General features: G+C 31.3%; 4 protein-coding genes across 4 annotated transcripts; 2 read left to right on the top strand and 2 right to left on the bottom strand.

The window, feature by feature from the left end:
• The first annotated feature begins 1,429 nt into the window (after window positions 1-1,429).
• Window positions 1,430-5,938, top strand: drk (growth factor receptor-bound protein 2 drk). The gene is made up of 6 exons (XM_029318964.2): window positions 1,430-2,387; window positions 3,769-3,866; window positions 4,079-4,198; window positions 4,428-4,593; window positions 4,719-4,892; window positions 5,147-5,938. Exons 1-5 carry the CDS (start codon window positions 2,310-2,312, stop codon window positions 4,890-4,892), a joined length of 636 nt encoding a protein of 211 aa, XP_029174797.1. The 5' UTR covers window positions 1,430-2,309; the 3' UTR covers window positions 5,147-5,938.
• A 1,298-nt stretch (window positions 5,939-7,236) lies between these two features.
• Rpb5 (DNA-directed RNA polymerases I, II, and III subunit Rpb5) lies at window positions 7,237-8,381 on the bottom strand. Its single transcript, XM_029318966.2, has 2 exons — window positions 7,912-8,381; window positions 7,237-7,646 (listed from the first exon to the last, which is right to left on the bottom strand). The coding sequence occupies exons 1-2, from the start codon at window positions 8,211-8,213 to the stop codon at window positions 7,316-7,318; spliced, it is 633 nt and encodes a 210-aa protein (XP_029174799.1). The 5' UTR covers window positions 8,214-8,381; the 3' UTR covers window positions 7,237-7,315.
• Window positions 8,382-9,426: 1,045 nt separating this feature from the next.
• On the top strand, window positions 9,427-14,941 carry ktub (Tub domain-containing protein ktub). Its single transcript, XM_029318963.2, has 8 exons — window positions 9,427-9,623; window positions 10,206-10,341; window positions 10,484-10,570; window positions 10,902-11,077; window positions 11,300-11,467; window positions 11,535-11,880; window positions 12,041-12,193; window positions 12,353-14,941. The coding sequence occupies exons 1-8, from the start codon at window positions 9,582-9,584 to the stop codon at window positions 12,484-12,486; spliced, it is 1,242 nt and encodes a 413-aa protein (XP_029174796.2). The 5' UTR covers window positions 9,427-9,581; the 3' UTR covers window positions 12,487-14,941.
• Window positions 14,718-21,955, bottom strand: LOC114943427 (uncharacterized). The gene is made up of 7 exons (XM_029319045.2): window positions 21,561-21,955; window positions 20,879-20,967; window positions 20,612-20,763; window positions 18,447-20,214; window positions 18,014-18,211; window positions 17,865-17,914; window positions 14,718-17,339 (listed from the first exon to the last, which is right to left on the bottom strand). The coding sequence occupies exons 1-7, from the start codon at window positions 21,677-21,679 to the stop codon at window positions 17,157-17,159; spliced, it is 2,559 nt and encodes an 852-aa protein (XP_029174878.2). The 5' UTR covers window positions 21,680-21,955; the 3' UTR covers window positions 14,718-17,156.
• Window positions 21,956-24,863: the final 2,908 nt, after the last annotated feature.

Here is a 24,863-nt window from a genome sequence, read left to right as displayed (position 1 = left end):
GTAATATATATATAAATTTTTAAATATAAATAATAAATTAAATTTAAATATAAATATATATAATATAAACAAATATATGATTAAAGCAAATTTGAATAATCTGCAAAGAAATGTACTTTCTACAATTTTCGTTTATAATTATATTCTACTAGTTTCATGATTCGTATAAAATAAACTTACTACCTTTTTTATCAGAAAATACAGGCTATATTATGATGGATATATATAATTATTAGATCGTATGTTTTTGCATCGAGAAGACTTCTTGGAACAGTAGTTTCGGCTTCCACTTGCGATGTATATTTCGGGGAATCGAAGATTACAGATAGATATCCTGCATGACGTAAGGTTAGGTTATTATAAAGTACAGCGAAGCCCCAAGTGCACGCGCGAAATTCAAAATTTATATAAGAGCCAATTTCACCTCACCAATTGCGATTAGATGATTCGACGATTGAAACTAGCAGGGTGGCCAATAGACATGGAAATATTCGCAGACATGAATTTGGCCATCCTGCTAATTTTAACCGTTAAATTGAATTATTTTTATTCAACCAAACTTGATGAAATATTGGCCTTGAGAAATATATGTTATAGCAATATTATATTCATTGGAATTTATGAAAAGAGACAAAGTTAAAGACTGCTTTAACAAAATAGTAGGATGACTAAAAACTGCATCTCTAAGATATTATTATATCTGTCTATTGAACCCTAAGGACCAGTTCCAACTCTTGATAAGTTTTACCCAACAGGTAGCATATCTTCGTCTCTGTTTAGAATTTATCTGACTACCTGTCGGGTCGTAAAACTTAACAAGAAGTTGGAAAAATCGGTCCTAAATAGTATATATTTCATCGTTTTTCTCAGTTTTATTTATACATGTATAATATATATATATAAAAATCGAATGGTATGAGATTTTAGCAGCTTAAGATAGTTCGGAAAAAAGCGAGCTAGGCCTACCTTAGTTTCATTTTGCATCTAGTTTTACGATTATTCTTATAATTACGCGAGCAATAGACGGAGCAAAGTTTCCGTCGCGAGTAAACGACTTCTCGTACGGTTTGACGCAAATTTCCCAGAACCATTCGCGCGTGCCATTACCTCCTAATTTCTCCCTCCGACGTTCGTTCGAGTTCCGCCTCTCAGACGTCACGAGACGGCTGACGTAAGCGTGAAAAAAAACTTTGGAAAGTTCCTGTCGTTCGGGGAACGAATACACGTTGCGTGCAAACGACACAACGGTTCCTCGTATACTCCTATCCCCTCCACTTGCGCAGGAGCGGTCACGTGACGTCGCGCGAGCGTCGGTCACGTGACCTCGCGCGTGCGCGGTGACAGCCGCGCGGCTGCGTCGCGTTCGGAGATCGGCCTGTCAGTCGCAGTCGCGAGCCAGCGACCAATCGGAGCGGGAGGAGCGTAGCCTTGCGATTGGTCGATCGAACTCCGTCTCATCCGACGTGATGAATCTTCGAACGTAACCTAAATTCCGAACGCGACCGAGTGTCGTCGAATCTCGCCGAGTGGAACAAGTGTATTGCTTTGGCAGGAACCAGCGATGAACTGTCGCGACGGTGCGTGCGATCGCTTTTGACAGTTCGTGGGACGCGTAGAGGATCGAGGAGGATAGAAAATACGATGTCGAGGCTCTAATTCGGGGTTTATAAAACGCGAAATCGGAACGGAGTGAATTTTAATAAGTGTATACGTGCGCGTTTGGGATTCCTGTGTGCGTACATAATTTACACACGCATACACACCTATATATATATATATATATATTACACAAATACAATATCCTTATCCTTCGATCGACACCGCCCGCCTGGACAAAGGACGGTGACGTCGGTGTCATCGTGACAAGAAGCTCCAAAAGTATCTCCCCTCTCTCTTTTTCCGTACATATCTATATAAGTCCTCTCTTCCTGTGCTTTGTGCGCGGTCTTTCGCTTCCTCCAATTTCCTTTCGTATCGCCCTCTCGCTCTAGCAAGGCATCGCATACATATATATATATATATATATATATATCGGTGCCTTTTGCATACTATTCATGAGCTAAATACACGCGTGCTATTGCGTGCGGCGCGACGAAGGTCTTTTCTTCGTCTCTCATTCTCTCTTTTCCTGTTCTTCCTTCTCCCTCTCTTCCTCCAGCGTACTCCCTCGCGCCGGGACGTAGCACTTCGTCCTGCGTCTCGCTACGGTGCGGAATAATCGTACGGAGTGAGCGCCCTCTCGCTCCCTCCAGCAGCAGAGCAGCGGACTCGTCGTCGTCGTCTCCGATTTCCCGTCTCTCGGACGAAGAATGGAGGCGATAGCGAAGCACGACTTCACGGCCACCGCCGAGGACGAGCTCAGCTTCCGCAGGAGCCAAGTCCTCAAGGTAAGGTCCTCCGCGAGAGACGATGACCTGCCCTGTCCTTTCCACCACCCTCCCACCACGTCGTCGAGCGTGCGTGTCCGTCACTCGGTTACCGAGTGGACGAGGTGCGCCCGCGTAGCGTCACGAGACTTTTCCCCGATAGACCCGAGGCTCTGTCCACTCTCTCTCTTTCTCTCTCGGTCTCTGTCCGTCACATGCGGTTTTAGAAGCGTCAAGCTAATTGTTATTGTTGCATACGGATATGTATACGCTCGTTGAGCTGGAAAACTGTTGCGCCTGTTCGAGAACGTTCATAATGTTTTTACGTTTAGGCGATAACAATTTTGTTATTGTTTGGGCGAAATATTGATGATTATCTCAATGTCGAATAATATGTTGTTTATTTGTTATATACACTCGAACTTTCTTGCATTTAAAAGTATATGTATTCGGGGGTAAAAGAAGAATAGAGACAAAAGTAAAAACACTTGAGGCTAAAGTGTAAGCAGATGTATTGTATTTTTGAATTTGTTGTAAACTATTTTGAAACTTTGCTCCATGGATAAAAATAGAATGGTAATTGTGACTTGACTTCAGAAGAAAGAATTTTTTTTAAAGATTTCTTAGGATAAATAGTTAGCGATGAAAAAAGATCCACAAAGTTTCTATAGAGAACTCAATGATTTATAATTTCAAACTTATTTTATGTTGTCTGATTTTTGTTTTACATTGCAAACACTGTTTAATTGCTGTGTTCTCGATGATATAATATTCTATTTTTATATGTAATGTTCAGATATATCATATATTTAATTTACTAAGTTCTGTATTAATATATTTTATAATTATTAGAAGCTATATTTAGTTTTTGAGGGCAGAAGAATTCATAAGCAACCAAAAGATAGATAAGATAAATCGAAAAGATAAATAATTAAGTAAGAAAATAAGTAAAGATAGTAATGTTTTTTATAAGCTTCATTTTTCACAAATATGTTACTTATAATTATTAATTTTTTTCTTTTTTATTTGCATTTGATTAAAAGCTACATAGTTTTTACTTGTTAATATTTGTTTTTAAATATTTTTTGGGGCAGAAGAATTTATAGGAAACCAAAAGATAAGATAAATCAAAAGGATAAATAAGGAAATAATAAAAGATAGTAATGTATTTTATAAGCTCCATTCTTCACAAATGTTACATATAATATTTTTTTCTTTTTTATTTGGATTTAATTTAAAGCTACATAGTTTTCACTTATTAATGTTTGGTTTTAAATATTAAAGTAAAAATATTTTTTTGATGTACCACATAATACATATATCTATGAATTTATGTATAAAAATTACTATTACTTTTTCTATATGTATATAATATAATTTCTATGTAAAATGCATTTTGCAGATTCTGAATATGGAAGATGACATGAATTGGTACAGAGCTGAATTAGATTCTAGAGAAGGGCTTATACCAAGTAATTATATCGAGATGAAGAGCCATGAGTATGTATTTCAAGTATTATGTATGCATGCTATATATATAATATATATTAAAATGTATCTGAACTGCAGAAAAAACTTTGTTTAATAAAGAAACATGTAAATTTTTTTTTTTTTTTTTTTTCATAATTTCTCTTCATAGAAATTTACTTATGATGTTATATAGCTTTAATCACATACAGAAAGTATTTTCTATGTATTTTGTGTGTTTAAAGTTGGTACTATGGAAGGATAACCAGAGCAGATGCTGAAAGATTATTAATGAACAAACATGAAGGTGCCTTTCTAATCAGAATCAGTGAAAGCTCTCCTGGTGATTTTTCCTTATCTGTAAAGTGAGTATTTTTGTTACAATACAATAAACATGTATAATATGTAATTATATTTGGTTAAATAACTACAATTTATTATTAAAATTTTTCAATGAAATGGCAGACTTACATTATAAGAACTTTTGTATTATATGAAAGAATATTACAAATTATCTATATGTGATAATTAATTTTGTTATTAATTATTAAATAATTTCATTGAAGAAAATAAACAACTGTGTTATGTCTGCAGGTGCTCCGATGGTGTGCAGCACTTTAAAGTATTAAGAGATGCACAGGGCAAGTTCTTTCTATGGGTTGTCAAGTTTAATAGCCTCAATGAACTGGTAGAGTACCATCGTACAGCATCTGTTTCACGCTCGCAAGACGTTAAGCTGCGTGATATGATCCCAGAGGAGGTAAAAACAAATGTTGTTTTGTCGGAACATTTAATTCATAAGAAATATATAAAACTTTTAAGAAAAGTATCTTAATTATTTTGTTGTCATAATTGTTGGCATAAAAATGATTTGTATCATTTTAGTGTTTGGTGCAAGCGCTCTATGATTTCGCACCGCAAGAACCAGGCGAGCTAGAGTTCCGACGAGGGGACGTAATCACTGTCACAGACCGCACAGATCAGCATTGGTGGCACGGAGAGATCGGTAGTAGACGAGGACTGTTTCCGTCTACCTATGTCACGCCATACCACTCCTAGGTAAGAAATCGATACATCTATTCTAATATGTGTGTGTGTGTGTGTGTGTATATATATATATGTAATTTCTTCTATTTATAAATTTAGATGAATTATAATTTGAAGATAAAGAAAACACATTCAGACAAATAATATTATATAATAAAAAACCTTATTTGTAGTTTTTGCATTCTTGCTAATTAATATATCTCTTCTCACATGTATTTTTCTATAATATATGTATGTCTAATTTAATTATTAATGTAAACTTTCAGGCCTTATACGGTCGAATGCACAGAGGCCGTTATTGGGAACAGCGGCCGTCTTATCCCACCACTATCACTTACAGGATCCGAATTGCTGCGGATTTGATAAACAATATTTTGCAAACCTCACCTATCGAATGGGCCGCTAAAGTGTATTGGTGGTCTCGCCGAAAAGTCTTCTGAGTATAAACACGATTAAGTGTTTATATATTTCAACACCAAGAACGTACCGCAGAAGGATAGTTGTCACGTTTATTTGAAAGAAGACAGAAAAAAGAAACGATACTACATCGAAACGTCCGAGATACAACATCTAGGATATAAGAATGATGACGTGCATATTTAAAGATGTCCGACGATATCCGAGGATCCAAGGAAATAAGAATGCGTTTACGACTGTGTTTTGTCTAGGGATCTAAAAACGCCTAAAAGATGCCTAAGGATCTAAGGATTTAAGCATTTATAAAATTCTAACAAAAACTGTATAATGATCCTTTCTTTAAGAGAGTTATCTAAGTATCTATGTATATCTCCAAGGATCTAAGGGTCTCTAGAGCGCGATCTCTACCTACGACGGAGTTCGCGTTCAAGAATAATCATATATGTACATTTTTGTTTTCTTTTTCTTTTTTTCCTTCTAAACTTTCTTTTTGACGATTCTACGTTTTCCTTACTTACGGCGTAAAGCACAAAAGTTTAGTAGCATTATTGTGTAATTATTATCTTTTATGGTTATTATTATTATGACTATTAATGTGTTATGTTACATTTTATTGATAACAATATATTATATTAATTATGGCCGCGTGTACTTTGTTTATTTGTGCCCAAACGGTATCGATTATGCTCTTTTGAATAGTAGCGTTACGAGATAACACGCTATACTATACCGGTAGCGTTTATCTCGTAACAAGTATAACGAGCGATCAGCCGGTCTGCTCGTTTAACGTTAGTGTGCCATTTGGGAGATTTCCTGTTGTACGCTTTTAGCTTTATCAAGCGACCGCGATAAATCCTAGAAACGGAAACTCGCGATTCACGATCAATATCTTCATTCCGCCGGTTTTAATGATACTCGACGTTTGTCCTTTATAATTAGAGAAATCTCAAGGCACTAGAATATATAATTTAATATTAGATTCGAAAGGATTAGAGATTCTAGTAGAAATTATGTAGCAAAATTTAAATTTGGGGATTTTGTCGAAAGTCTCGATGTTTATAGAATCCAAGCATGTCTTGTGACTGTGTCATATCTTTTTGAATCAAGAAAATTAAGTTTGCAATTGATTGATTATTTAACTATGTTAATGGACTGTTGATGGATTACTTAATTACATCTTCGACTTAAATCATGTGCAAACTAGAGAATATTATTGATAAGAAAAACAGATAAGAGAGAAAAAGACAGTATATTCAAACATATTTTACGACCAAATGCAATTAGATTCGAAAAGACGTATCTACTATTGGTAGAATAAATATCACCTAATGAATTTAATGTGATTATTTATTAATCAATGAATTAACCAAATTAAAATTGCTCCAAGAAGAAAATTCAGCTATAAACTGATACACCTCTACTTCAAAATGTACTATGAAGCATAATACTTTTGGACCAAGCATGTATAATAATAATAATAATAATAATAATAATAATAAAGAATAACGAAGCAAATGTTTACCCAAGCCTGGCGATCGTGAGCAAATCGATTGCGAGTCGCGTTCTCTTTTGTACGATTGCTGTTTCTATTGCTAATGAACTTAAGCTGTATCTCTTAATATTGACTATAAGTGTGAGCTGATAAAAACTGTGCAAGCATCTCACGCATGTAATCGCCGTGCGACACAAGTGCATTAAAATACTACTGAAACTTACAGAGAAGATAAGAAAAAAACGGCGTATACATAAATATGAGAATCATAATTATTCACTGCTGATTGTATGATGTTTTGAACACTTGGTGCCACAGTTTCTTACATATAGCAATAACATCGTATAATACAATTGTAGTTATTATTAGCGCGATGGTGTAATAAAACAGATAGGAGATGATACGCCATTATAAAAATGCTGGTACAATAAATGGCAAATTTCGAACTGAAGTGTTTAATCTTATCTTTAATCTGTGAAAACTTTTGACAATTCATCTTTAATGTATTTTTCCCCAATTCCTTCCTTCAGCAAACTAGCCTGTAGGATATGTATCTCCCTGCAGTCTCTGATGGCCTAATAATCTTGACAACTTGTCCACGCTTCAGACCAAAGTATCGTGCTACTGGATCCCCAGCTTGTATTCTCATTAATTGATTCTCCTTCAGTTTATATCTCGTCAACAATTCTTCTTTCTCGTCCGGAGTTAAAACAATGTGCTCAGGTACCAATTCATGTTCAGTAATATTGATCAATAATTCAGACTCCAGGAATTGTTCCAGTATATACTTTGGTGCCATGTCTACCAAAGATTGCTTGGCGGAAGGTGTCATGCCTTGTTGAACTACAATAATCGCTCTGTAAACACCACCAAAAATATCTTATTATTCCTTCTATGTATTAAATATAAAAGAAGTAATACAATGTCTAATAATATTCAGAAGATTAATTAAAATTAGTCATCAATAATTAATAATAATTTCTTAAAAACTGTCATTCCAATTTATGCTTTAACTCTTTTTTAAATAAATATTACATATAAAAACATAAACATATTTTAATATATAATGATAAATGATAAAGAGTAATATAAAATGTACTGCAACATCTGTAACAAACCCACCTGTGAATCTTTTCCTCTTGCATTCGCTGACAATAGGTCTTTATAGTTTTGATGCCAATTTTTGGCTCGTCTGGAAAGAAGACAAACAATTGATCGGTAGGATCGTCATTATGAGCTACTAAAACAATAAGATCGCTCCTAGCCGGTCTCTTTTCACTCGGTTTATCACCGAATTGATCCTTAAATTGCTCCAATGTTTGATCCAATTCATCCTGCGTTACGAGATAACCTCTATCGTGACAGAGCTGCATTACCGTTTTTCTAATGCGCCATAATTTATATGTCTCGTCCTCGTCATCCATATCGACGTAGAAATTATGCCAAAATTAACCTGAGGAAAATTGGACACAACACAGAGCTACAAACACAATTGTTTGATTTTTCGCAACAAATTTGAATGGAAAAACAATTCCAAGCTCTCGTGGTATTTTCAAGCGCATGCGCAGTAATGTTGAATAATTAGGCTTATGTACGCATGAAAGTATCTAGGAATAATTTTAATTCATCGCGATTCAATTTGTTTATTTATTAATTTTATGTAATCTTATCGAAAAAATTCGCCTGATATAAATTGGCGAAACTTGCAAAAAAAACTATTCATTAATACACTGATAAATATGGAGTAATAGAGTTAAAATGCAATGATACGCGGTTTCTAATACTCTCGAAAATTCATTTCTGAATGATTAGGAGACCAGAATTTGCGAGGAAGTCGATAATTCAGTTTGCGAACGGTATAGCTTGGAAAATTTGATTTTGAATGACTAGGAGAATATATTTGGCAAAGAGGTATGCGATCGATCCGAGGTAAAGCAGCTTTAAATCCTGATTGGTGGAATCGCGGACCAATGGGAAACGATTATGCTTGTGATTGGTCTGTTAAACTACGCCTCTGGCCCTATTGGTTGCGATCCAGCCAATCAGGATAGATTATTTAAAGATGCTCCCTCCGGATTTTTCGAATACTTCTTTGCGAAATATATTCTTCTAGTCATTTAAAATCTAATTTTCGAGCTATATCGTTTGCGAACTGACGATAAGTCAAGTCGATAAGACTTCCTCGCAAATTCTAGTCATCTAATAATTCAGAAATAAATTTTCGAGAGTATCAGTAACCGCGTATCATTGTACTTTAACCTTATTACTGGCCATATTTATTAATGTATTAATAAATAGATTTTTTTTTAATTTTAATCGTTTATAATTAAATGGATTCCGGCGATGAGAGTGCAAATTCAAAGCAATAAATTAATAAATAAAACAAACTGAATCGATGATTATAAAAATTGTTCCAGATAACAAGATGGCCGCCCATGGAAATCTATAATTATAATTATAATATAATATAATATAATATAATATAATATAATATAATATAATATAATATATAATATAATATATGTTATAATTATAATATTTAATAACTTAATTTTTTTCTCAGTAGCCATGTTAGATTCAAAACATTTCTGGACATTTCTGATTGGCTGTTGCTCGACACGACTGCGCATGCATGGGGGACTGATACATCTTTATATTTACCTCATGGAGTGAACGGTTGCCTAGGTACCGTAAATGAAGGATTGTGTTCGACGTAAACAAAACTTGGTTCGTCAGCGGCTGGAACGGCGTATCCTGGACTCATAGTTGGCCGATGATCAATTTCATGCGAGATGACATCGCTCGACTTGCGACAGCAGAAGCTGGAACAGCAGGTGCGACCTGAATACGATAACGTAAACCGCCGAATCTTTCACCCTCGACATATAAACCTAGTCTCTCGGAACATGTAACCCCGTTTCTCGTATGCGACCTATTTAATTTTGGAAAATATCACTCATGTTGTACAAAAAGGGGATCGATTTAGGGAAAATCTTCCGAAGAAATTCACCGTTAGCGATATTTAATTAAATACGCAAACAATTAGAAGCATTGAAATCCAAGTTATCCATTTTTGTTCCATGAATAATTAACGAATGCTCGAGAGAGAGAGAGTAATAATAGCCCGACACTCTCAAGTAGCCTTGAATTTCTCTTCTATCACAAAGCAAGATTTATCACTAATAGATATTATGCTTATTTGTTATACTTAAAAATATACATATTACATTTGCAATAAGAAATACTTCAAAATTGACCAAGTCACTCAAGTGTGAAATTTGTGAATGCAATCAAACTGAACTTATATATTCAAATAATAATCTCTTATATCAAGATATTAATTTTCTATTTGATAATTTTTTTTATTGGTAAATTATGTGCTCATAATATATTTATGTCACATGTCAAAATTATAGAGGCAGTTAATTGCACAAAAAATGAAGCAGAAAAGGCAAACTGGTGCCAGCGGAATGGTGCAGGCATCTAATGTATCCAGTGCACAACTTACGAGTCATAGATGGATAAACCCAAACAAGGACAAGGAACTTCATGGTAATATAATATGAAAATAAAATGACCCTATAATTATTAATGAATCAGATGATTACAATTGACTACGATTATTATAAATGTAATATAGAATATCTGAATTATTTTTTATATTGTACTTAATTATATTTTAATATGTTTATAGGATACGATGGCCCATTACAATATACTATGACTCAAGCAGAAATAGGGCCATATACACACAGAAAAAGTAGTGACGACACAATTAATGGTAAGTTGATGTTAAGTGATTTAAAAATACACAAGATACGTATAATTATTATTGTATTATAATGGTTTATAGATAATATATTGCAAATCATAGTAAATTAATTAATTATTGTAATATTTGTAGCAAATTATTTTCTGATAATATGCCGACAAAAACGATAGTTAAATATCTTGTGATAATTAATTTATTATTGTGTCAAAATATTCAACATTTTGTAATTTAAAGTTAAGCTGAATATTTTCTCCCTCTTTGTTTTATATTTCAAATTAATTTCTAATTGTATCAATAATAACAACAAACTAATGTGTGACATTAAATATGTATTTTACAGCAGTAGTCAATGAAAGGAGTTTGTACGAAAGTTTTCAAAGTTCTGATTGCGCTGATGAGGAATCATCACCTGTAGATTTCCATTCACCTTCAGAATCTTTACCACGTTCCTCGCCACTTCGAGTAGCACCTTCAGAAGGACCTAGTACTCTTATTAATAGAGATAATAATTCTTCTGTACGCATTTTTATAATTTTTTTTTATATATTACATATATATTATATATTATAGTAATCATATATTTTATATATATAATCATATATTTAATCATATATTTTAATCATATATATAATCATATATTTTATATATATATATAATGCACATTATATATGTATATGAGCACCCTAAATATGAAAACAGCTGTACCAAAATAATTTTTTTTTGTCTCGGATTTTTTAGAGTCCAGAACTGGAAGGAAATGTTGAAGGTAATATTGAAGAATTTGTGATACAACCGGGAAATAAGAAAATGTATTACAAATGTCGAATAACGCGCGACCGAAAGGGAATGGATCGTGGTCTTTATCCGACCTACTTCTTGCATCTGGAACGTGATTATGGAAAGAAGGTATGTACATTCAATTGAATAACAAATTTGTTATTTGATCTTCCATACATCGATTGTATATTTGCAGATTTTTCTGTTGGCTGGTCGAAAAAGGAAAAAAAGTGCAACGAGCAATTACTTAATCTCAACTGATCCTACGGATCTCTCGAGAGGAGGAGAATCTTACGTAGGTAAACTTCGATCGAATCTTTTGGGGACGCAATTCACGATTTACGACAATGGATACTCGCTAATGAAGGATGACAAACGCGACGAACGTTTCAATCCGCGGCAAGAATTGGCTGCAGTGATATACGACACGAACGTTCTAGGTTTTAAAGGGCCACGTAAAATGACAGTCCTGATACCAGGCATGACGCCCGATCAAAAGCGGGTGAAAATATGCCCGCGGGACGAGTCTGAAACTTTGCTTGGTGATTATAATTTTCATATTAAAAGAACATATTTTTTAAATTATTTTATAATGAAAATTACAAAGAAAAATTATTTAAATATGTATAATTCTAACATATTATATTATATATAATTGTATGTAATTAACATATTACATAATTTTTTTAAACTAATTTCCAGAACGTTGGAAATTGAAACGTATGGACAATTTAATAGAATTACATAATAAAACTCCAGTGTGGAACGATGACACACAGTCTTATGTTCTTAACTTCCATGGGCGAGTAACTCAAGCATCTGTAAAAAATTTTCAAGTTGTTCACGACAGTGATGGTGAGAAAAGCAAAATTTGAACATTTTCTGTATTTTAATTTCTGAAATTTTAATTATCAATTTATTTCGAAAAATATAAACATAAAATATAAAATTATAATACTAAATATGTGTAATGTATATGTGATCATTATTATTATGGGTTTTAATTAATTTCAGCGGAATATGTCGTGATGCAATTCGGACGTGTCGCAGAGGACGTTTTCACAATGGATTATAGATTTCCTCTTTGTACAGTCCAGGCATTTGCCATCGCTCTGAGTAGTTTCGACAGTAAATTAGCGTGCGAATAAAAGCACGACCGCATGTCATCGATCAATCTATCAGTTAAGTATATATATATATATATACTTGCCCATACGAGTTACTATAGCATTCTAAATCGTTAGTTTTCTAATGGACAATCAATAGATTATCAGTAAATACCAATCTATAGTGTCGAATGATATCAGAACATGATATCGAATCATTTTATAAAAACTCGATTATATGATAAAACGTGAAACAAGAATCACTGTAAATGTGTGTTCACTTTTCATATATTTCGTGTAGCAAGTCTATTTCTATATTAAATGTATAATGCGAGATGTATAATGATTTCAACATTATTCGTGATATAAAAATGTTAAACTCTTTATAAACATTTCAAATGTTGCACATTACATTGTAATCATTTCATTTTCTTTTTGAAATCAATTACCGATATAAAATTATTGTTCGTAAGAATCCATCTGAATCTCTTGGCCAGTAATTTAGAAAATCAATGTAGTACACCTTTATATTAAATATTTGACATATTTTTATGAATAATTCATGCACAGGGTGTTTATAGATGATAAGACATAAATATATATGATTTTACAGTGCCTTGGCATGATATTCATTGTGAAGGATCATATTATCATATTATCAATTGTGATAAGAGAAAGAGATTATAAGATGGCAAAATTATTTACAACATAAAACAGAAAAAATATATGTTTAAATATTTTATACTCAATAATAATACAAACTGTTAATTGCAAAATTAATGAATATCACGAAAAATTCATAACTCTTCTTTTATATATATTTTTCCAATTATTAGATTCTTTAATTTATAATATATATATATATATATATTTAATTTATAACATATATAATATTTATATAATATTAATTTATATAATATAATATTTAATAATAATCTCTCTGTTAACATGCACAAATTCTCAGATTGTAATAAGATTATATGTAAAAAATCTATATACTCACCACCATGGAGATGTGCAATTTTCAACAGTAAAAGATTTTTGAATATTTCTAAGTATAATATATATATATGAAGCACATGATGCACACACTATTAATCAGAAATATCGCACATCTTTAATCGAATTTTTTGTCTGATAAATGCATTTAATATTACAAAACAGAATTGATATTTTTTTATTAATGCTAAATATATTGAAATTATATATCATCGAAAATATAATAATTATTTATATATGTATAGTCAATATTATATCTTAATTTTGTTTATAATTTTGCACACATCAATTATGCGCAATAATCAAATATATTCTTCAAATTGAATTGCAGAGCGATATGAAGGTTTTAAAAAATAATTTGAAATGGACTCAAAGTTAATTAAATGTTCGCATATTATTTATATATACGCGTATATATATTATATATACTATTTAGATACAAGTATAAGAAAATGACCAAAGTATTTTTATTGAATTTTTCGGATTTTTTATAAGCACTTGACAAAATTATTTAAATATATTGTCAGTTATTAGATGATTGGACATTATTTGATTCATAGCTATTGTTTAATCATCCAAGTACTGATTAGTATTGTAGCTTTTAATGCAGCAATGTTCGGCAATTATGCGAACATATTTATCGCAAGAACATTAAATAAGTACCTGTATTTTATATAATGACATCTAATTATAATTTATATGCAATCATTGTAATACATTATTTACATTGTGAATCTTTTCACTTATTTTACTTCACATTAATTTCATTATTGTAAATGTATAAACAGTATATCATATCAATTTTATTAATTTATATTCAGTGAGACATATATTTGTTATCGCTGTTTAATTCCATGCATACTATCTGTAGCTTATATATCATTATTATAAAAATTATTTATGTCTCCATTTTATGTAATTAATTACTAAAAATCTGTCCGAAGATTAAAAGTATTTTGCGCATTTGATGTAATAGTTATGTAAGGAATAGATATCTAGTCTTTTATTGTAATAAGTTATTCATATTTACAAAGTAACATATGGAAAATGGGATAAAATTACCATAAAGCAAACTGCACTTCTAAAGCGAATGCATTATTTTAATATTCGCAATAAAATTAAAAAAAAATGTTAATGGCGTATTTAGGATATTATTTAAATTAAATGTCGAAAGATTTTTTATCTACGAGATGTGCAAAGAAAAGGAAATTTAAATTATATTATTCTAGTAAAAACTAAATGCGTTTGATTTTACTGGAATAGACAGACGAAGATATGTATAATAACATATATTATTTATTATTACAAGATTTATAAAAAGAGGTAACATTAAATATTCCCAGCATTATTTGGGCAGTAAACTTGTTAGATTAGTGAGCGCATTTTCTTAGTTTTTGTATTTTTATGTATAAACAACGCTGTTTGTATCTCGATTAATAAAGGCACTTCAGGTCTAGCACTTATTGACATAAATAAAGATTACAATACACGACGATCACTTTTTCGTTTTATTATTTACAATTCGCATACACGTTACTTCCCAATGCTGATTCGCGATTACTTTGCGTTAGCGTTTTACGCTTCCTGAATAAATATCAGTATAATATATAAAGTTTAGTTAAATAAATTTCTACATTCTTTTTTTTTGTAGAATATTTCAATGTAATATTATAATACATTTGTCATAATAAAAATATTACTTATGTTAATATATAAATAATTTAATGTGTTTGCCATGGCATATATAATAATATTGTAATTGACAATCTCATTAGAAATATTTTTCATTAAATTGGTTTTCTCTCTTAATGAATAACGAAGTAAAGCGTACGAACATTATTATTTGTTCATTGTATGCTGAATATGAAGTCCATTAAAAAAAAAGTATTGCAACTCTATGTTTAATAAATTTTTATCAATATATAAAAGCGAAAACTTTCTATAAAATGCATATTTATCTACATGCATGATGATACGTGTGAAATCAAAAAATATTTTTACATTTTATGTTATTTTTCTGCTCAAAACTATCGGACTTATGTTCGCAGCATACTAACGTTTTAATAGTCGATTTGTTCAGGTACTGAACAATGATGATATGGACGCCTGGATTGAACAGTTTTCTTACATATCGCTATACTATTTACCAATATTTAATTTCTTTGCATATTTATAATTTGTTTGTATACGACAAAAATCAACAACACATGCAGAATTCAATAAAACAAAATATTCAAAAAGAAGTATTAAAAGAAAAAGATATTTACTTGAAATATATATAATTTAACCTTATACCTCTAACGCGTGACTACTAAAGTAACAGTGATATTTTTAGTTCTATTATAATTTTTTTCTAATTTTAAATTGATAAAGAATATACATAAACAAGTTTTCATAAAAACATGTATCAAAAAGTAACACAATAGATCAATTTGTGCTATTAATTGATATGCTAATATGATAACATTGTAAATTATAATCTTAGTGCAAAACATATCTCTATCTTTTCATCTATCGTAACTTTGTCATTGCTTTCTGTTATGTTGGTTTAGGATTTCCTTTAAATATATGTTAATATTTGCTTACTTATTTCAAATTACATTATTTACTAATTATAATTTTAATTTCATATTAAAAAAAAAAAAAATTACCGTCGTTGTTTAATGCATGACTAGACTCAGTAGGAAGATTCATTGGAGAGAGCTACATTTCATACTTAAAATTATGTTATATTATATAATAGTAAAACTAAAAAGAGCCCTGTTATTCTAATAGTCATGTTAGTGGCTATTATAAGTAATAAAGTTCCTTAGAATTAAGAAAAAATGCAGTATTATTGAGCTTCCAAATCAAATGATGAGACAGAATTATATTAGTAATATTTGCATGTTTATTTGTTTGCATTGCATTTGTAAAATTAATAATGTGAGATTTGCTTTTGTGTAAAAGGATTTCAGATTTATCACTGCTATTTGCACCTGATCATTGTGTAAAAAGCACTTCTTTTTACACAATAGTCAGGAGCAAACAAATAAACATGCAAATATTATTAATAACTCTTTCTCATTGTTCGATTTGAAAGTTCAGTAATACTGAATTCTTTTCTCATTTCTGAAAAACTTCATTATTTCTAATAGTCACTAACGTGGTTATTAAAATAACAGGGTTCTTTTTAGTTCTATTATTATATAATATAACATAATTTTAAGTATGAAATATAAATCTCTAATGAGTCTTACTAGGTCTAAGTCATGTATTAAATAACGACGATAATTAAATTCTCTTGTTTCAATATAAAATTAAAATAATTAGTAAATAATTTAATTTGAAAAAATAAGAGAGTAAATATTGACATATATTTAAAGGAAATCCTAAAGACAACATAACAGAAAGCAATGACAAAGTTGCAATAAATGAAAAGATACGAAGTATGTTTTGCACAAAAATTATAATTTACAATGTTACTATACTAGCCTATGAATTAATAGCAGAAATTGATCTATTGAGTTACTTTCCGATACATGTTTTTATGAAAACTTGTCCATGTATATTCTTTATCAATTTGAAATTAGAAAAAAATTATTACATAATAGAACTAAAAACATCCCTGTTACTGTAATATCCACGCGTTAGTGATATTAAATTATTCTCAAGTCAAAGATTTTTCTCTTTTAATATTTCTTTTTGAATATTTTGCTTTACCGTTTGAAATTTCATTCCTTTCTCAGATCGGCTTGCGGTTTCGCGTTTGGCCGGACGAATCTGAGAGCTGGTATACGCGACGCGGGTCTAGGAATTCCGCTTATCACAGCAGCTGGCTTACTTCCGGTGCTCCAATTGGTTGGCTGTCTCAACCGAGTCTTATTCTCAATTTTAGGCACTACTTGATTCGGACCCTATAAATCAAGATGTGTTTATTGTAATCGTTCTACATATTAGCTAATAATTATATTAATATTTAATACATAAATATTTATATTTAATATGTTAATATTTATGTTATGTAATATATAAATATTATATTAATATTTATAATATTATTTAATATTTTTTAAATATTTTAATTTTTTATAAATGATATTTACTCGATTTATCTGTCGAGTAATGAATTGCATGCGATTATAAGTATGATGCTTGTTATTTAAGATAATGTGTGAGAAAATTATAAGACTATATAGAATATATTACATAATAAAATATATTATTTAAAATATATAAAAAAGATTAAAAATAGATTAAAACTTTTTCTAACTTGAAATTAATAAAGATATACATATATATATATATGAACTATAAAACTTTCAAAAAAAATATCGGAAAGATAATATAATAAATAAATTTGAGCTATTAGTTCATATTATTAATTATATAATGTCGATTTGATAATATTATAAGTTATAATAAATTTGTACAAAACATACCTCTGTCTTTTCAACTTCCTTGGTTTTTATTATGTTGCCTTCAGGATTTCCTTTATATATAAATATATGTTAATATTTACTCATTTATTTCAAATTAAATTATTTACTTATAATTACTTTAATTTTTTATTTTAAAAAGAGATAATTACCGTCATTGTTTAGTGCATGACTAGACCCAGTAGGACTCACTATTGGAGAGCTACATTTCATATCACTATTTAATGAATGTTTCCTAATCTCGCCGTATTCTACACCATTTTTCAGAATCGGGGAAGGCAAATCCGTCTTCTCTTCAACCCAAGTGTTTTCTAAAACACGCGGCTTGGGTGCTGAATCTTGCTTCAAACCTAAAGACATGTGTTATACGTTAATGATTTTATTTTAAAGTAATGTTTTTAATTAGAAACTTTATGTTGATCTCGTTAAATTAATCCTAAACTTTTATTCTAATTTTTTATATTTCAAAATGTTCTATTTTTCTATATATTTAATTAATTCTAAATTTCTATAATCAGATATTTAAATTCTACGTTATATGTTCTAAAATAAATTCCAAATACAGTAAAACCCAGCAGCGCTTACTCTCTTCCTGCATCCGTACTAGTTGATGCAGCTGCTCGATATTCATTGTGCGCCTGTTGCACGAATTGTGACTGCTGCTGTCAGAGCACGTGCTGAGTCTGTCGTCCAGATCGGGTGCGCTGTGCGCGCTCTGCGTACTCTCTATACTCTCCGTCGAGCTGGCGGTTTTCACGCACTTGATCGGAAACTGGATATTCGTGTTAACTTGCTCGAGCAACCGTTGCTCGGAGCCGCTCTTCAGCTTGCCGTACGGATGCAAGTGGTTCCCGGACAATTGCGATCTCTCCGCGACGTCCCTTTGCACGATGTCGGGCTGCGAGCCCTTGATGTATCCCGCGCTGGATATGCTGGCATAACCGGACACGCCCGCGCTGGCCTTCAGCGAACTCGACACAAGATTGGGATTGGACTTTTGCAAGAACTTTGGTAATTTCGATAGCATCCTCGGTATATTTCCTCTTAGCTGCGCTTTCGGCGGCAGAGGTTTGAGGAACGTCTCGTCCATATTCACACGCACTTCTGTGTTCTCATTGGCAATAGCATCAGTCTTTTCGATAGGATTGTTGTTGTTCCTCTTCGTGAAGGTATAAAATTTACGTTGGTCCGCTGTTACTAATTCTCTTTGAGCGATCTCCTTCTGGCCTCTACCCTGATTCGTCAACATCGACTTTTTGTACGTCTGATATCTGTTCAATGGAAGAATATCAGTCTCGTTTTCGTTGCAAACCGCACGAATATTTTCCTTCATGTCTCTCGAGCCAAGATAATCATCCGGGATATGATTGTACGTGGAATCCAACTTGCGATCGTCGCTTCGTTGCACCTCTGCCAGCAACTCCCGTCTCAACGATGTGGGAGCCTTCAACGCGGAATACATGGCTTGTCGTGGCTGATCGAGGTGCTTCGCAGCGAGTTTCGATATTTGATTTACCACGTTCGGATTCATCGGCGTGGATTGATTATGAGTAGGCACCTTGAAAGATAGATCTAAGATTGACGTGGATTTGTCCGGCGGAATGTCACACGTGACATTCAGATCTACTTGTTGCGTGGTAGACTTAGTGTACGTATCACTCTCAATCGATACGGATGAACTCCCTCTCTTGGCATCCTTCGCCGAAGACAGATATGTAGTATCCAATGGCTTAATGTCATTATTCGCCTCGTCCGAATATTGTACAAAGGTAGTGTCAGCCTTAGGCTCGGTTACAAAAGTGGAAGACAAAGTGACCGTTACATCTTTATTGAGATTCAATTGAGGTGCTGATATTTCGATAGGAGCGTCATACGTCTCATTCAAGCCTTTATCCAGTTGAACAGACTTTTGGTCGATGTTGCTCGGAGTATTTGTGCGAGACGTTTTGTCCAGAATGAACGTATCGTTGGCGTTTTGCGTCACGAAAGTTTCATTATTATTGAAGTTTGACTCTTTTCTTACATCGTTTTGAGCTGCATTCTTATTTGTTACTGATATTATTGTGCTATTTTCCACCAATGTGGTCTCGTGAGGTGAGATAATAGATGTGTATAAAACAGAGGGCTGCGACGTGCTCATCAATAGATCACTGAATTCGGGTTCGCCTAAATTTATAAACGAATCAATTCCTTTAGATTGGGACATGTTCAAAAATGCTTCCATGCTTTCCTGGCCTGATATTACTGAAAAGTTATCGTCGGATAAAATATTTACAGCTGTTTTGGCGGATGACTTTAACATCAGTGGCACAGATTCCTTGTCTGTTATTGTTGCAGGTAAATATTTTTCCATCTGTAATATATAAACAATAATATAAGAAATTATAGAATACTAGCGCATATTATATAACAAAATTTTAAATAAGTATTAATATATTACAGATTTTGTCCATCAGACTAATAATTTATACCCAGATAGCCACAGTAATTATTATGACATCATTTTGATGTCAAATAATGCATTTTGACATCAAAATAATCTCATAATAATTACTGTGGCTATCTGAGTAGTTATATAAAATAATTTAAAATAATAATTGTATAGAGAAAATACTATTTTCTTTATATGATTTATGCTATAAATGTTTGTTTTATAAAATAAAAGACACAAACTATTTTATTATTAATTTCCATAATCCATATATCTATACTTAGAAATATATATAAATTAAAAATAATAAACAACTTGCATTTTCTATGTGCGTAACAGCTGTATTTTGTGTCTCTGATGTATTTGCCGTTGGAGAAGATGGTAAACCTTCAAAAATTGAATCAAAACTCATTCGAACTGATCGCTTTTTAGGTCTTGTAAATGTTCTTGTGTCAATGCATTTTTTGTTATCTGGAAAAACATTAAATTTAGTATATAATAAGCAATAATATTGCATGAATATAAGATAAATTAAGCTGAAAACATTTTGCAAACAGTTTATTATATGAAATATTATGCTTTATACTTTGTAACTCCAATTCTGGTTCCGTTTTCAACCAGGTGTATAAATCATGGATTGCAGATCCGGTTGAGCATTGCAGAGGCATATACAACCTGAAAAAGGACAGCAACTTGAAATCAACTTGGTTATGCTGTTAATTTGCATTACATTGGAACAACAAAGATATTGAATAAAAAAAATACTAAATTTTAAATAAAAATTATAATCATGTTGTATAATTATAGAATGTAAATAAAAATATTGGTAAATGTTTAATCTTTACATGGACCACTCAAATTGCTTTGACCTTGACATATATTAATGACAAAGATCAATGGCTAAAATTTTAATTTCAGTTATTCAGTGTGATGATCTTGGCAACATAAATCAAGGTCAAGATGATTGGAGCAGTCTGGTGTAAAGGTAAACTAAAATATATAAAGGAGTACAGAAAATTGTTTAATTAATACAATGATTATTTTTCTCTTTAACAGCGAATAATAAAAGAATATACATCATTTCATATACATTTTATCTATTATATTCTATTTTTCCAAAAATATATTTTTTTTTCTTTCAACAGGTAGAGGTAAGATCGAATAAAAATAGAGATAAAAACGTCACATTTTTTATTCCCAATTAAAGTGTCTTTGTGTGTTGATGCTCCGAGAAGAAACGAGATAATTAAAGAGCCATTGACACCTACCAGTCGTCGTTGTCGTCAAGCTGTAAATCCGACAGATCGACGCGGTCGATCTCGTCGAAGAGATAGGCATCGCAGGTAGATTTTGTGCTCCCGTCCGGATCCGACGTGTCCGCTGACATATTTCGCCGCCGAACGTTATTAACGAGTCGAGCGCAAGCATATATTTCGCACCGTTCCCGGGTGACCAGCACCCTCGAAAACGAGCGCGCGCGCGCGAAAACGAGCGGATAGAGAAAGGAGCGATTCTACTCGCAATGAGGGGCAACGACACAATGACGACTCACTGTGTATCGTGGGAAAAAAAGGATTTTTTTTACATACATCAAGCCTCGTTGCGAACATAACATAACCGCGAACGCGAGACTCCGTTGTATTTTCGGAAGGTCTCGCATACGTCACAGTCACGGATGATATAAAAGAATAGAAGGTCAACTCATGATGAAAATATCGTGCGCATGCGCAGTAGCCCTGAATAATTAAGCTTTAGATAATTCTGTACATCGATTCAGTTTATTTTATTATTTATTTATTTAATTAATTAATTATTTATTTATTATTATTTTTTTAATTATATATATATATAATAATATTTTTTATTTATTTCTGAATGATTATAGAATATATTTATAGAAAATGTATTTATTATATATTATTATTTAATTATATTACTTTAATTATATTATTAATAATAATAATAATTATTATTTATTATATATTTTATTATTTAACTATATTACTTTAATTATATTATTAATAATAATAATTATTATTATTTATTATATATTTTATTATTAATCGGCCGGCCGGGAATTACGGATTCTTATTTTCCAGATATTAGCGAAATATTGAATGAATCTTATTAAATTTAGGATATTCTTAATCAGTAAGCTCATTTGTAGTCCTCTAAAGAGCTATTTTATGAAAAAAGATAAAAATAAAAATTTTAATAAACTTGGGGGAATGCACAGCTAGGAACGGGTAAGGTTGGGTTAGCCGCGAGTCCGTATTTTATTTATTATAAATTTTTAAGAGCGAAAATGTAAAATCCGGCCTTTAGAGGACTGCTTTATTATATAAAGAATATATTAAAAAAAAATTCACGAAGTTATGTCACTTATTTTATGAAATATCTGGACGATAAGATTCTCACTAGATTCATAAGGAGCAGGGGAAATTTCTGTGGTAACATGCTGACTGCTTGACAAGGAGAGAGCATCATTCCATCTTTGTCTCTCTTACATCGCATATGTAGTAGCGTCCATGTAGGTACAAACTACAAAAGTGAAGCACAAGTGACGTACAATCTTATTGAGATAATTGCAGCAAAAGAGGTCATATCTATTAAATTATATTAATTTTTGTCGATGTGCTGAGTATGTCAGAACGTTTCAAAATAACAACGTTTTTTACGAAAGTTTCATTTTATGAAGTTAATCTTTCTTATCGTTTTGTGCATTTTATTGTTACTATATTATTGGCTATTTTACATGTTTTAGTAATTATAATGTGTATAAAACAAAAGGGTAGTGTAATCAAAATATGAATGGTTCGCAAATATAAGAATAATTATTGTTTGAATTTTCAAAATCTCCATCTTGAAACTAAAATTATTTAAATTTTAGTGTTTTGTACCTTACATGGCGCACAGATCTTGTCGTATTGTTGCAGGTAAAGATATTTTCCATCTGTATATATAAGCATAATATAAAGCATATTAAAAGCTCATATTCATTAACAAATTTTAATAAGTATAAAAATTTACAGTTTTGCACAACTAATATTTTATGATACACAGTAATATATGTCATTTGATGTCAATAATGATTTGATCAAATATTCATAATAATTACTGTGGTATTAGTAGTTATATAAATAAGTAAAAAATATTGTATAGAGAAAAACTATTTCTTTAATGATTTTCTATAATGTTTTTTTAAAAAAAAACAAACTATTTTATTATATTTCCATAATCATTATTATACTTAAAATATATAAATTATTTAACTTGCATTTTCATTGGTAACACTGTATTTGTGTTGAGATTGCGTTGAAGATGGTAACTCAAAATGAACAACTCTTGAACGATCGCTTTGTCTGTAAATGTTTTTTAATCTTTTTGTTACTAAAACTTATTTATATATAATAGCAATAATATTGCATGATATAATAATTAAGCTAAATTTTCAACATTTATAAGATATATTATGTTTAACTTTGTAACTCTCATTCTTTCCTCTTTCTCCCAAGTAGTATGAACGTGAAAGACTTGCGAGTACGTTGAGGCCAATGCAGAGATATTAACACCTGAAAAAACAATTGAATTCAACTTGTATCATGCAATTTTTTTATAAATATTGAATAAAAAAATCATTAATAAATATATCATTTGTATATTATAGGGTAAATAAAATATTGGTATTGTAATCTACATGTTACCATCAATGCTTTGACCTGACATATATAATAAAAGATCAAGGGCAAAATTTAATTCCGTATCATGAATTTGCAACATAAATCAAGTCAAACATGGACAGTCTGGTGTAGGTAACTTTATAAGATACGAAAATTTTTATTATAATGTTATTTTACCTTTAACAGGATATAAAAATTACATCTTTCATATACATTTATATATATTTTTTTCCAAAATATATTTTTTTTTTTTCACTATATGTCAAATCAATAAAATAAGATAAAAACCACATTTTTTGATTAATTAATCTTTGTTGTATCCGGATGAAACGAGATCACATTGGCATTGACACTACAGTGTCTCGTCAAGCGTATCGACATCACGTTTCGTCAGAGATTGGAGCAAATTATTTACCAATAGTCGCTACATATTTCCAAAAACGAGTACCCAAGCATATAATCGCACGTTCCCTTACACATAAAAGGCCGCTAAAAGACGGTAGAATAAGACGTTCTATCGCAATATGGCAACGACCATAGACTACATTTTCGGAAAAAAGGATGTTTTTTATCATCAGCTCGTTTGCAACATACATACCGGAACGCAGAGCTTATTTTCGGAGGTCTCGCTATACAGCACGGTAGATGAAAAGGAGAATCACCGTGATATCGTGCGCATTGCGCTGCCTTATGCTTCAGACTGTAACGATTCAGTTGGTGTATATTTTTAGTTAATACATTAATATTATATATTAATAACCCTAAATTTGGTTTTTCTCGGCTTGGCAACACTTGAAACTGGAGTTTTCGGTTGTCACCCACGTAGTCTCTCAATATCAATTCGGAGTTTTCCTGGTTTTACTTCCGACCCTTAATTATATATTATATATT

This window comes from Nylanderia fulva, unplaced genomic scaffold (assembly GCF_048542155.1).
Source record: "Nylanderia fulva isolate GAGA-0341 unplaced genomic scaffold, ASM4854215v1 Scaffold37, whole genome shotgun sequence".
Lineage (NCBI taxonomy): Eukaryota > Metazoa > Arthropoda > Insecta > Hymenoptera > Formicidae > Nylanderia > Nylanderia fulva.
The sequence above is the reverse complement of the archived record's forward strand: the minus strand, read 5'-3'. Positions and strand labels throughout refer to the sequence as shown.